The sequence below is a fragment of the Neolamprologus multifasciatus genome, chromosome 17 (assembly GCF_963576455.1).
Source record: "Neolamprologus multifasciatus chromosome 17, fNeoMul1.2, whole genome shotgun sequence".
NCBI lineage: Eukaryota > Metazoa > Chordata > Actinopteri > Cichliformes > Cichlidae > Neolamprologus > Neolamprologus multifasciatus.
Genome location: NC_140455.1, coordinates 38,616,355 through 38,630,984, shown reverse-complemented (window position 1 = coordinate 38,630,984; position 14,630 = coordinate 38,616,355). Strand labels below are relative to the sequence as shown.

Sequence of the window (14,630 nt, the reverse complement as noted above, 5' to 3'; positions counted from 1 at the left end):
CACTCGTCTTGTTCACATGATGCACAGGAGCTGATCTCACGGTCTTATTCAGTCACACAGAAGTGAAAAGTTCTGAGTTCACGTTGACTTAAAGCACCGGAGACGTCGGGCCGTGGAGATGCTGATGAAGACCGAGTGATGCAGCACCTGAGCTTAGCCTCACCGCACCGAGCACACAGCCGCCGTCCACAGGCAGTGTTAACATCCTCCTTCCTGCCGCCTGCAGAGCTGGGATCGGCTCACGTGACGTGTTTTTCAAGAGTTGGTTTTCCTCGGAGATGGTTATTTTCTACAGGAATACCACGTACATCTGCTCTAGCTTCATAGATCCTGCAGAAGCAAACACTGGACTCTCCGTCTCACGCAGCGCTTTCCGTTAGCCGCCTTCTTCTACTTTCACGTTCCTTTCTTCTTAAACATTCCCTCCCTCACTCCCTGCCTGCACCTTAAACCCAACGATTCCTTTCAACCGAGTACTATCATGTAAAACTTTAGATTTGTTTGGTTTTTTTCACCTGTAAATATTGTACAAAGGAAATCCTGTCAGTTTGCGAGGAGGCATGGAGACGACAACTGTACAAACAAAGTACAACACGTTCAAAATAAAGTCACAAAGATTAAAAGACATTTTCATAGGCAAACAAATGTTTGAGTGTAAAAATATTTAAGGGTGTATCATACAGAGAAAGAGCTTAATGTATTTGTTGTGAATATAAAAAACTGATATATTAAAGAAATGCATGAAAACTTTACCTGGTTTTCTGTGTGTGATGTGCTGTGACGTCCACCAGGTGGCAGCGTGATCATGACTGTACATCCACAGAGATCAGAGATCAATACCAAATCATAATAAGCTTTCATCAATGCATCGCTTGACCTGTGAAGTCCATAAATGCACATGAATGAAAGCTTGGAGCCTCAGCCAGCAGCTGCAGCATCTCTGAGAAATCACTTTCAACCCTTTTCCTAAAGCTCCGCCTTCATTTTCAGTTAATATTTTTAATACACAATAAATATGGGCAGTGAGCGCGGTTCTCAGAAGGCCACAGCTCTACAATGCATCCCTGTGCCTGTGCCTGAGCTCGACCTTAAACTTCTGCATCACTAACATGGAGCCATAAAACCCTGATGAACATTTTTCTGCAGAATAAATCTACGTTTGATGCTTTGAGCAAAAAATACACAATCTGTGTGCTGTGCTGTGTTTTACAAAAGGAAAGGTGCTGAAAAATCTCCATCTCATTACTCAACATTGTGAGCTAATGCTACATCTTTTCATAAATGTAGAATTAATATCATGTTGCAATTCTTCAGGCAGAGAGGAGCAACCAGGTGACGATGTTCATGCAGAGTACAGCCGGTTCCAGGTTTAACCCCCTTTTGTTGTTCCACCACATCCCAGTGACAGCTGGTGACCGTGAGCGCCATCTGAGTACAGTGACCTCATTGTTAATGAAACAAGTTTGAGATCATTTGAGATTTCGATTGTTTTGCTGCCGATAGACTCATTAATTTCAATTTTATTTATATAGCGCCAAATCACAACAAAAGTCGCCTCAAGGCGCTTCATAGATACAGAGAAACCCAACAATCATATGACCCCCTATGAGCAGCACTTTGGCGACAGTGGGAAAGAAAAACTCCCTTTTAACAGGAAGAAACCTCCAGCAGAACCAGGCTCAGGGAGGGGCGGGGCCATCTGCTGTGATTGGTTGGGGTGAGAGAAGGAAGACAGGATAAAGACATGCTGTGGAAGAGAGACAGAGATTAATAACAGATATGATTCAATGCAGAGAGGTCTGTTAATACATAGTGAGTGAAGTAGAAACTCCCAATGCATCATGGGAATCCCCCGGCAGCCTACGTCTATTGCAGCATAACTAAGGGAGGATTCAGGGTCACCTGGTCCAGCCCTAACTATATGCTTTAGCAAAAAGGAAAGTTTGAAGCCTAATCTTGAAAGTAGAGATAGTGTCTGTCTCCTGAATCCAAACTGGAAGCTGGTTCCACAGAAGAGGGGCCTGAAAACTGAAGGCTCTGCCTCCCATTCTACTTTTAAATACTCTAGGAACAACAAGTAGGCCTGCATTAGATCAACTCCAGGCCTCGAGGGCCGGCGTCCTGCAGGGTTTAGATGTGTCAGCTGATTCAAGCGGCTAAATGACCTCCTCAACATGTCCTGGTGTCCATAATAAATCTGTTGAGTGTATAAAGAAGAACAAAAGCACAAAACAATGAAAATGGTTCGTTTCAGTCAGTTCAGCTCTGGAGGAAAGTTCATGGATCCAGTGACATGTTGGTGGGACAGCGGAGGATACTGGGACTCATACTGGGACAGTGAGAGCTCATGATGTGCTGTGGGGAGCCTCAGTGGCAGCAGAGTTAGGAGTGACTGTAGTTCAGGAGGAAGAACAGGTCGTTAATAATTGGAAGGTTGGGGGTTTGATTCCAGTCTGCATGCCTTATCCTTGGGCAAAATACTAATGTGTGAATGTTAGAAAAGATGGAGGGAGGGGTTCGAGTCGATGGGCTGTTCTCCAATTACTTTCTTGTAAACGTCGTAGAACAACAGTGTGTCGCACATCGCCGACCAGTGACCACGACTCGTATCTGTGTCCACAAAAATGATTCTCTTCCCTCCTCTGCACGTCCTCGTCACTCTTCCCTTCATAAACCTCTGAGATCTTCCCCTTTTCCTCCCAGTACCTCCACAATACATATCTACTTATCCACCTTACCTCCTGTCACATGTCAGAACCACCTCAGCTGAACTTTGTCTCCTGCCTGCCCAGCCTGTTTCCAAACTGTCGCTAACACTGACTGAAGACAAACCGCCACCTTCAGTAGTGACAGCAGTTGAGAGGAGCTCATTACCTCCGGACGTGTGGTGCCACAAAGCAGGAAGTCACGTCCTGCCCCTGAGAGGTACAGATAGCTGACAACTGAGGGAAACTGCTGATTGTTCTGGGTGGTGAAATTCAAAAACTGCATGTCTGCATCACCGATGACTAATCCCGGCGCTCTTCTGGACAAACTTGTCCCGGACATCAAGTTGTTCAACGATGAATCAGCTGCAAAAGTGAAGCCGTTCCTCTGTTTTAGAGACTTTGAGCGATGCCTTCATTTCATCTCTCCTCGACTTTTGTCTTTACTCTGGTGTCTGTCATCAGTCAGCCGACTGCAGCTGGTCCAAAACGCTGCAGCACAGTTACTGACTGGCCACGTATCTCCTGCACCAGCATCCTCACACTGGCTGCCAGTTAGTTTTCAAATTGATTTTAAGATTTTGTTTTTCATTTTTAAGGGGCTGCACGGATCAGCAACCTCATACCTTTCTGATCTTTTGATCAGTACACTCCTGAGGTCTGCAGATCAAATGCTCCTGCTGTCCGAGGTCCAGATTAAAGCACAGAGGAGCCTTTGCTGTGACCTCAGGACCTTCCCAACATTGGACACTTTCACAGCCCGTCTGAAAACCCACTTTTATTTTTCAGCTTTTAAATCAGAATGAGTTTGTTCTACTTTGACCTTTGGTCAAACGTTGTTGTTTTAAATGTGCTGTATGAATAAATTTGACTTTGACTAATAATAAGTCATAATTAACTGCAGAGTGATGTACAAACACAAAGTGAGTGAAGAAGAAACACTTGTGGGAATCCCCCAGCAGCCTCGACCCACTGAAGCAAAGCTAAGGGAGGATTCAGGGTCAGCTGACCCAGCCTGACTGTGAGCTTTAACCTGATCTTTAAACTAGAGAAGTCTTTGTGTTAACGGATCCAAACTACGAGCTGGTTTCACAGACGAGGCCCTGAAAGCTGAAGGCTCCGCCTCCCGTTCTACTTTTGAACAAACCACCGGTAAGTCTGCGACATGCTTCCAGTTTCATTTCTGGCGGCAGACTGCTTCTCACATCTGTACTTCACATCTGTCCACAGCGACATCTGCGACAGCTGCTCACGCTCCATCATCTGTCTGGACCAGGAGGTAAGACCGGAAGTAACAAAGAGCTGCGGCCGTGTATTTAAAAGATTTTGAATGTTTTGTTTGTTTTTTCTTTATTGCAAAACAAAAAACAAACAAAACAACAACAAAAACCAGAGAACTGTAAGAAAGTTTAGTTAGTGTAAGTTAATCTAACGGAGACATCGTTTCGATAATAAAAAGCCACATAAATCTGTTAAATCACATCTGGTGCAGTTAGTGAGCTGGGTGTGCTTCACTCTGGTCAGGAAATCAGACGTTTTGGTGCTGTGGTTGTGCCACGTGACGCCACTGTGGTGTTCGCCTTGTTTCTTTGTTTCTTTTTTCAGTCTTTCTCTGAATCGATCATCTTCTGACCATTTAGATTTGTTTAACAAACTAAAGCAAAATGTATTTTCACATATTTGAACTTTCAGAATCAGTATCACAGAAACGAAACGAGTGTTTTTGTTTTTTCAGCTCCGGTGTTGCGCCAAAAACGGATTTCCAAGGTCTCCGTGTGTTTTTATGTGTAACATCTTTACATATGTTGGTCAATGCAGAGTTTACAAAGAGTTATATATAAAATTTAAAAAAAAATTACCTGTTTTTCATGTTATTGTACCTACATTATAACCAATCCGGTCCTTTTTGTCCACTTAAAGTATGTTTACCGGACCGTTGTAATATTTGTTTTCTGCTGTCGACACGTGCTGTAACTATGCGTTATTTTTGTGCATCTATTCCGAGCGCACGTTTAAAAAATGCAAGCGCAAATGTTGCATTTTGAGAAGAAATTTATTTTTGCGCGAAGAAAAGTTTAATTTGAGCGAACAAAATTCATTCCTGCGTGAGAGAAAAGTATTTCACTGTTTGCTATCATCCACATCCACGCACAATAACAGCCGCTCCCGCTCAGATCTCTGTGTGCTCAAACATCTGCAGTAGTGATGGGTCGTTCGCGAACGAAATGGCTCTTAGAGCCGACTCTTTGAAGTGAACGACGCGAGCCGGCTGCTTATTGGGAGCCGTGAGGGGTTTTTTTTTCTTTCTCTCACCCTCTCTCTCGCCCTTTTTTCCGCTAAACTCCGCACGCGCGGCCTGTACTTTGCGCTGGGCAGAGGGGGGAGGGGCGTTAGTTACACTGCAGTAGCACAGGAACAGAGCCAGAGAGAAAGAGAGCGAGGGACAACAACATCACATTAGAAAGGTATAGTAATCATCCACTATTTTTAGTTGCAGATGATAAAGGATTCAGAAAACATGCAGGCCCATATGACAGAGAATGTGCATCTTCTTTTTGTTTTAATATTTTAATTTATATTTAATTGTGTTGTGGTTTGCAGTGTTTTGTGTTATTTCACGTTAAATTTGTTTAAAAGGAAAAAGCTGAAAATTTAAATAGTTAAAAGTTTAAAATGTAAATAGTTGTTTTTTGTATTATATGATTTATTTATTACATTTTATGTGGAGTGAATAAATAAAAGTATATTTACAGTGGCCCTTAGAGACAAAGCACGTACAAACTCCAACACACGTACAAACTCCTAAGCATGTACAAATTCCAAAACGCGTAAAAACTCAGACGCACTTACAAACCCCGAAGCATGTACAAACTCCAAAACACGTAAAAACTCAGAAGCACGTACAAACTCCAAAACACGTAAAAACTCAGAAGCATGTACAAACTCCAAAACACGTAAAAACTCAGAAGCACGTACAAACTCCAAAACACGTAAAAACTCAGAAGCACGTACAAACTCCAAAACACGTAAAAACTCAGAAGCATGTACAAACTCCAAAACACGTAAAAACTCAGAAGCACGTACAAACTCCAAAACACGTAAAAACTCAGAAGCACGTACAAACTCCAAAACACGTAAAAACTCAGAAGCACGTACAAAACACAACAGAAGTGCTCCAGGATGCTAGGGTGCAGTGTTGAGCTTTTGTTACCTAGTGGCTACACAAGCCAGGAAGTATCAACAACCGGATTTGGTGTGTGGTAGTAACAGGTAAATGAATTTTTTTTTAATTATTTGAATAAATATGAGTGCTTGTCTATAAATACACAAACAATACACACATGCTTTCTATTGTGTAATTTAAGTGATCTGGGTAGCTCTGTTTTGGAAGTTCAGTTAACATTAGAAATGTGTTTTGGAGTTTGTACGTGCTTTTTGGAGTTTGTATATGCTTTAGAGTTTGTACGTGATTTGTCTCTAGGGGCCATATATAAACATATATAAATAAAACCACTTTTTTTACATTAGTAATTCCTTTTCTGCATAATTTTATATTATTGTTAATGATTAAATAATTAAAGCAACAAAACAACCTGAAGAGCCGGTTCGGAGCCGAAAGAGCCGGCTCTTTTTAGTGAGCCGAACCGAAAGAGCCGGATCTCTAAAAAGAGCCGGAAATCCCATCACTAATCTGCAGTGTTGCCAACTCCTCAGTAAGGAAAATCGCTATTGGTTGTCCTAAAAGTCGCTAGAAGTCGCCATATGACGTCATCGCTTAATTTGCATAATTGGTCATGTAATCGTAACCGACATTGTTGGAGAGAAATAACATCGTGGAAGAGACATAAAGTGAGTAAAAAACGTCCTAAATGCATTTAGTTTATTTAGAACTACAAATTAAATTTATTTTAGCAATTATTGTTTTTTAATGTCACAATTCCAACCCTGCTCCTTTACCCGGGCTTGGACCGGCAAAAGTGACCCGAAATAGGCACTCTGGTGGAGTTACTTTGTGTGTGAATAGCAGCTGGGGGAGGACTACCCTCCGCCCATGAGCGCTTTGGCATGGGCGAGGTGCCCACGGCAGCACCGCTGCTTGTTGAGAGTAAGAGCGCGTTTTCACGTCAAAAAGTCGTCATAAATAAGTCTCCAATAACACCAGAAAAAGTCGCCAGATTTGTCGCTAGTCGCTTTTTAGAAAAAAGGTCGCTAAGGGGGTCTGAAAACTCGCTAAATATAGCGACAGAGTCGCTAAGTTGGCAACACTGCATCTGCAGAACTGCTCTCAGCATGTCTCAATCCTCTGTACACCCTTAGAAGCAGTGTTGCCAACTCCTCAGTAAGAAAAATCGCTATTGGTTGTCCTAAAAGTCGCTAGAAGTCGCTAAATGACGTCATTGCATAATTTGCATAATTGGTCATGCTAATATAATTGTAACCTACGTTGTTGGAGAGAGAAATAACATCGTGGAAGAGACATGAAGTGAGTAAAAAACGTCCTAAATGCATTTAGAGTTTATTTAGAACTACAAATTAAATTTCTTTTAGCAATTATTGTTTTTTTTTTAATGTCACAATTCCAACCCTGCTCCTTTTCCGGGCTTGGACCGGCAAAAGTGACCTGAAATAGGCACTCTGGTGGAGTTACTTTGTGTGTGTGTGTGTTTTAAACCTGATCCACAAAACAGCATAACAGTAAAAGAAGAACTGACTGCGTTACAGTCAGTGCGGGAGCAGCGGCTTCGCTCATGCGCGATTCATTTGCAGTTCGGATGCACAGGTGTGAACATCTCCTGCCCTGATAGCAGCCGGGGATGACTATCCTCCGCCCGTGAGCGCTTTGGCACGGGCGAGGTGCCCACGGCAGCACCGCTGCTTGTTGAGAGTAAGAGCGATACACGCTTTCACGTCAAAAAGTCGTCATAAATAAGTCTCCAATAACACCAGAAAAAGTCGCCAGATTTGTCGCTAGTCGCTTTTTAGGAAAAAAGTCACTAAGGGGGTCTGAAAACTCGCTAAATATAGCGACAAAGTCGCTAAGTTGGCAACACTGCTTAGAAGTGTGCCACAAAACCAACCAATCACAGACTTGGATGCAATAATTCTGATTGGCTGTTACGGTCTCCAATCAGCTCGCTAGCTACTGCATTCCGGAAGCACGGTCCAGAATGTAGCTAAAGCCAGTGGTTCGGTTTAAACTAGATTAAAAACCAATAACAGTCTGAAAATATACATTTAAAATAAAATAATGAAACAAACTAACCGAAAATGGATTCTTGAAGTGTGAAATTATCAAACAATTTTGATGATAAATAAAAAATGCAGATAATTCAAAGTCTTTGTGTGTGAATTTGATTCAGTGCACTGAGACCTAAGAAGGACATTATTAAATATCTCTCAGAGGCAAATGAATTGTTGTGGTGCTATTTAAAAGGAATGAGGCAAAGAAACGGCACTTCTTTGTTTTTAATTATGGAAATATGACTCGATGCAGTAACTGTGGATGTGTTTTCATTGACTCCACAGATTAAACTGACTCAGCTCAGAAGATCATTTTCCCATCATGAATGCCAAGCTAACCAAAAGCAGGCAGAGAGCCATCTGCTCTGAGCTGGGGAGAGTCAGGCTGCAGCTGCTGTACAAGGCCAGCGTCCACGGCTTCACCGGTGCAGCGTTTCACCAACAATGTGACCACCACTCTCCCACTGTGTCCGTGGGCTACAACAACTCTGGTTTTGTGTTTGGAGGCTACACCAAACAACCCTTTAATCAGTCTGGAGGGTTTGTGAATGATGATAAAGCTTTTCTTTTTACCTTCACTGGAGAGCAGCTCCTCAAGTATCCCGTCACTGGTCCTGGGAATGCAGTGAAAATGATCGGAAACTCTGGACCTTATTTTGGAGAAGCACTGGTTCTTGTCCATGGAAGCAAACCAGTAGCGTACAGCAGTCCAGGAAATTATTACAACTTCACTGCTGCAGAGATGCATGGCAATGACCTCAACCTGACGGAGTGTGAAGTCTACCAAGTGGAAGGTAGGTCCACTAGTATGGTTACCGGCTGTCGGCATAATTTATCCCAAACATAATAAGATTTCATCACAAACTCATCCAACCAAAATACTGATGAGTTTATTGCACGTCAGTGGGGTCCATCTTTGATTTATCCACAATATTCAAGAGTATTAGTTGAATTTTAAGGAAAACTGCAAACATTTGCCCCAAACTGCATTCAAGGTCACATTTACGGTTCTGTGATGGATCGTGAGCCGGATGAGCGACTGCAGCACTGACGTCCTGGTTTGTTTTCGCTCTTGAACAGAAAGCTCTGAACTTGAGAGGCCCTGGAGGACGATCGTGTGGGAGTCTGAGTAAGTGTGACCACAGTCCTGACTGTGCTGCTCATATTTAATACTTTTGTACAACACACTGATCTACAAACAGCTGGAGGAAAATGTTCATCAGTTATATACTGACACATATTACAGTTCTCCATCTCCTCGTTTGTGCAGGAAGAGGGAGGAGCTGATTGAGAGCATTAAGAGCTACAAACCCACAGTCAGCTCTGTGACCCAGGCTCGCGTTTTGCTCATCGGACCAGTCGGAGCTGGAAAGTCCAGCTTCTTTAACTCTGTCAACTCTGTATTCAGAGGCCACGTCACCAGCCAGGCCATATCTGGCTCCTCCTCCACCAGCCTCACCACACAGGTGATTGGTTATTGTGAGTGATTTCAGTTTCTGTGCGCTGTGCTCTAATTGCTTTGTGTCCAACAGTTTCGCTCGTACTCTGTGAAAGCCGGGCGTGAAGGGAAACCTCTGCCCATAATCTTGTGCGATACCATGGGGCTGGAGGAGAGCAAAGGGGCGGGGCTTGACATTGATGACCTGAACAGCATCCTCAAAGGTCACCTGCCAGACTGTTATCAGGTGCTGCATTACATCAGCAGGACACCGAATGTATGAAACAGATTTGTCAGCAGTCGGCTCAAACGTGTCTCCGTTCCTCCTCTAGTTCAACCCTTCAGCTCCTCTGCATCCTGAGGCCCACGGCTATCTCAAGTCTCCTGGACTCAAAGACAAGGTCCACTGCGTGGTTTATGTCATTGATAGCTGTAAGATCTCCATCATGCCCACGGGGCTGGAGGAGAAACTGGACGCCATCCGCAGAAAGGTCAACTTAATGGGTCAGTAGAGCTGAGTGCAATCATTACAGCTGTTTGCCTTCTGAATCTCAACACAACATACAGATAAAGTTGCTACTTTCAGCCAGACGTCAGCAGCCGACTGTTAGTTCTCAGCCACCAATCAGCCGCTGGGAGTCCCGCCTCCTTTCTGCCATAAACACGCCCCTTTCACGCAGAGATGGCGCTTTCTTCAACCCTTTTTATAGCTTTCGTTTAAACCTAAACCAGATATTTTACACTGAAAATCACCAAAACTGTTTCCAGTAAACAGATTTTTATTCATCCATTTTAATCTAAATTAATAAATCGATACAACTTTAAAGGAAACGAAATACAGAAAAAAATATTCTTCCTCTCAGGTGCCAGACCAGATGTGGAGGTCGTTTCTGTGCCTGAGCTTCATTTGGTCATTTATTCTGCTGTTTGCGGGCTTGCTACTTCTTCAGACCTCGGTTTGATTTATAAGCATGTTCTTCATTATTTCTGTCAGGCTGCACCTTAATATTTTTAATTTATTCTTTAAATTCTTAAACTGTGTAAAGGTCTCGAGCAACTCATAACTTCTCTATATTTTGAGTTTATTATGAGTTTCATGAAGACTGGGACTGAGCAAACAGAAGTAACCTCGTGGTGCCTTCACAAAATTCGACATTAGAAGACTACCAGATAAATGCAGTCTGTACTACTATGTGAAGTCCATAAATGTAAGGTTTTCCTAATTAATATTCAGTGTTTGTTGTTTCTATTGAAACCTTCCATTTGTTTCAACGAGGAGAATAAATGGTCTCACAGTTACATCAAGATTTAACTTGATATTCGGATGTCCGATTGTTTATGAACGCAGCAAACCTCGATAAATTAAACGGGCATGTTCCAGCTTGTCCCCCAGTAGAAAAAAATAGTCCTGCAGATTTTTAAGTTACACTCTGTTATAAAGGGTTAGGGTTAGTTAATAATAGTGTTAACATGCTACAGGTCATGGACAAGATTTTATTTTTAATTTTCATTGTAAGTGGGCTAAAGCAGTTAATTTAAAGTAGTCTAACATAAATGCTGTCATTTGATTATTTTAATAAACATGTAACTTGGATGATTCGATGGCGTGACCACAGTGCACACGTCTGCTGTTGCTCACAGTGGTACTGCTCTGGGAGTTTGTGTGTTCAGACACGTGAAACATTAGAGGGAACGTTGGTGCCAAGTACCGTAGGAATAACCCTTACCCGTATTTGTTATGGACAAACTATGATTAGTATAGAAGTCCTATAGCAGAGCACTCTCTGGAAGGTCATTCCTCTCAGTCACACTTTCCCCCCCAGATGAGAGCGTTCCCATCCAAAGACTCCAGGTCCTCTGAACTGTCATTAAGCACACAACCATAACACATATACCCACAGTGCACACACTGGTGCATCCTCCCTCCTCACCAGAGAGATGAGATTTTATTATTATGTCAAAATCTGTGACATTTTGGAAATGACCTTCCTGCTCATTTGTTTCCAGGTATTCCTCAGCTGGTGCTCCTCACTAAAGTAGATGAAGCCTGCCCACTGGTGAAAGAGGACGTGAGAAACATTTACAAGAGTGGCTACATTAAGGAGATGGTGAGGATGGTTCTACAGGGAAAACAAACGTTTTGTGTAAATACAAATAACGTTGAACATGGTAGAATTCGCCTTTTCTTCTACGCTGTGACACAGATGCAGGAGGTCAGCTCCCGGCTCGGCGTGCCGTTGTCCTGCATCATTCCAGTGAAGAACTACAGCGAGGAGTTGGAGGTGGTCACTGACTGTGACATCTTGTTGCTCAGCGCCGTCATTCAGATGCTTCGCTTTGTTGATAATTACTTTGACGAGCTCAGCGACCGAATGAGCCACATGCAAACCAAAGAGTAAGAAGGATTTAAGATGGTTCATTTACCTCCAGGTGACCCTGCACAGTGCTCGTTTACGGTGTTACCGGGGTTACCGGGAAGGCGGGAAAGCTTCTTTCTATTTTTGTTTTTTATGAAGAAATCTTTTTGATTAAACTAACATAAAAACATCAAACAATACTTAGAGCAAATCAGCTGATTCTAAGCCAATCAAGTCAATTTCATTTCACCAGATTCCACTAAATGTAACATTTGACATTTACATTGTGCTTGTGTAACAAAATTACACAGAAACAATGACATCATGGGTGTAGTTACAATAGTTCCTGTTTGGAAAAAGGCAAAGTTGCTTGGCTTTAGTGAGCTCATGAGACGCTGACAGGTTTGACAATTTAAAATATTATTTCGTGATTTTTCAGTCAAGAAAATAAAATTATTACACTTTTCAAACATGTCTTATCAGAACAGTTGTACTTTGCTGTTGACTTGTGTTAACATATAACTGTCCAGCACCTTCAGTTTTTGCCTGCTGCGCTATTCGGACACACGTGTTGGACCAAAGCTCTTAATCTTTGAATTCAGGTGTATAAAATCAAGCATCTGCAGCCTGCCTCTACGAACACTGAGGAAGAGTGAGTTACAGTCGGAAGAGCTCGAGTGTGATACTGTGTATGTGACGTTTCACACTTTACTGTGTGATATAATTATATAAAAAAAATTGTTTGCAAAAATAAACAAACCTGTTCACAGACCTGCAGCAAACCTCTGATCCTGATGTTTGTCACAGAGTTTGCAGCTTGTTGTTGTTTGTAATCAAACTTCGACGTTTTACAATGAAGCACAAAATTACTGTAAGTCAGATACGCAAAGTCCAATCTGGCCTCGACTTCCTGGTTGATGAGAGTCCTGAACACATGCCTGCGCCACCTATTGGTATATTTGATGTACTCCTCCTCACACGTTGACGCATCAACTGAGTGAGAGTTTTTATTCAGCAGCGCACTCTGGTGGCAATGCAACAAAAGTTGTCGCTTTGGTCCACAAAAAGCTTAAAAGGCAATGAAACTTGTTACACATCTCAAATGTGATGGATGCAGTTGTTAAGAGGCCGAGTCTTGGTACCTGCATATCTGCATTGGCAGTTGAAGCGCAGGTTCAATTTCCCGACAGGGAGCCACGAGCTGCTGGATAGCGTAGTGATAAGACTACACGCCTTTGGAGCAGGAGGTGAAAGTTCAATCCCCACCTGAGTGTCTGTATCCAGTAAATATGTACAACACACATGCTACGGCAAGGGGGAGCCAGGTCAGGGGGAGATATCATCACCTGGAATCTGGTACCAAGGTACGGATTCATGGAAGGACGAGAAGGCAGATAGAGAGTTTTTATTAGCCTGTTGTTATAACTGCACCCCAATGCTGTCATGTATATGTGTGCAAAATCATACCTACTGGCAACAGATCAAGTCATGAAATATTAACCTGCACACAGGTACAGTAGGTGTCCCAGAGGAGGGATGTGTTGAAAGTTGGACCTCAACTATTAAGGATGATTTTTAATGAATTTTTGAAAATTGACATAATTGTATTGACTGTATTGGGCTGTTCCATTGTAATTTGTGTGCGCGCGTGCACGTGTGCGCGGGTCTAGGCCTTCAATCGGGATATAAAGCGAAAAGGCGCTACCGTAAAGACTAGCATAAAAGCGCAAGGAAATTTATGCGGCGGATAAGAGGCGGCTGGCTTGACCGCGGCTCACAAATGACGGCTCATGTTACCGCGGTCCCACGCGACATCGGGTACCAAGGTACGGATTCATGGAAGGACGAGAGGGCAGATAGAGAGTTTTTATTAGCCTGTTGTTATAACTGTGCTGTCATGTATATGTGTGCAAAATCATGCCACCTACTGGCAACAGATCAAGTCATGAAATATTAATCTGCACACAGGTACAGTAGGTGTCCCAGAGGCGGGATGTGTTGAAAGTTGGACCTCAACTATTAAGGATGATTTTTAATGAATTTTTGAAAATTGACATAATTGTGTTGACTGTATTGGGCTGTTCCATTGTAATTTGTGCTCGCGCGTGCGACTGTTCGCGCGCGTGCACGTGTGCGCGGGTCTAGGCTTTCAATCGGAATATAAAGCGAAAAGGCGCTACCGTAAAGACTCGTGTAAAAGCGCAAGCCTGTTGTTATAACTGCACCCCAATGCTGTCATGTATATGTGTGCAAAATCATGCCACCTACTGGCAACAGATCAAGTCATGAAATTAATCTGTGGTTCCACCAGGGCGCGCCCCGCCTCTCGCCCTATGACAGCTGGGACAGACCCGAACACCTCCGCCCTCCTGACATGGATGACGTCGGATGGGAGCCTCTAGCCGGAGAGGTCCACAATAACACGTCACTACGTGGTGATCTTTCGATTCGATGTTCAAAAAGCCAAAAGGATGATGATGGTGTCACATGTAAATGTCGTCATTTTGATGTGATCATCGTCGTCGAGGCTTTGATTCCTATTTCTACTTCATGGTTGTTAGATGTTTCAGTTTTGCACTGTTCTGCTTCATTATATTCATGCCTCCAGCTATGCCTTTTGGATCTGCAACAATAAAGGTTGTTGAGCATTTTGGCTTCGTTGTCGTGAATCCGAGTCGCACAGTTTCCCCGTGAACTCTGTAGTGATGATACACTTGTTTTTTTAAATAGAAATTTCATTAAGTTTATATTGGGTTAGGTTAGGGTTCATATGTTCTCTATGACTTAAAAGGACAAAGTTACATCATTATGAGGATCATTTGAATAAATCAGTAACGGCCTAAAGTCTAAACCCGGCCATCAAACGTTGCATTTGGGCTTCAGACTTTC

General features: G+C 42.8%; 1 protein-coding gene across 2 annotated transcripts; it reads left to right on the top strand.

Annotated features, from left to right (window-relative positions):
• Positions 1-870: 870 nt before the first annotated feature.
• On the top strand, positions 871-14,393 carry LOC146499876 (interferon-induced protein 44-like). 2 transcript variants are annotated; one of them, XM_085138444.1, is made up of 10 exons: positions 871-3,857; positions 3,936-3,984; positions 8,232-8,740; positions 9,027-9,075; positions 9,217-9,412; positions 9,479-9,631; positions 9,717-9,888; positions 11,392-11,492; positions 11,589-11,779; positions 14,053-14,393. In XM_085138444.1, the coding sequence occupies exons 3-10, from the start codon at positions 8,269-8,271 to the stop codon at positions 14,141-14,143; spliced, it is 1,425 nt and encodes a 474-aa protein (XP_084994570.1). In that variant the 5' UTR covers positions 871-3,857; positions 3,936-3,984; positions 8,232-8,268; the 3' UTR covers positions 14,144-14,393. The 2 variants fall into 2 exon arrangements, with proteins under 2 accessions (XP_084994570.1, XP_084994571.1); XM_085138445.1 differs by lacking the exon at positions 14,053-14,393 and having other exon boundaries at positions 871-3,984; positions 11,589-13,856.
• Positions 14,394-14,630: the final 237 nt, after the last annotated feature.

What these genes read in the sequence shown, in the direction of transcription:
- LOC146499876 (XM_085138444.1), top strand. Translation starts at nt 8,269, where the DNA reads ATGAATGCCAAGCTAACCAAAAGCAGGCAGAGAGCCATCTGCTCTGAG. An exon ending in TGAAGTCTACCAAGTGGAAG is followed by an intron (nt 8,741 to 9,026) that starts GTAGGTCCACTA and finishes GCTCTTGAACAG; the next exon opens with AAAGCTCTGAACTTGAGAGG. An exon ending in ACGATCGTGTGGGAGTCTGA is followed by an intron (nt 9,076 to 9,216) that starts GTAAGTGTGACC and finishes TCGTTTGTGCAG; the next exon opens with GAAGAGGGAGGAGCTGATTG.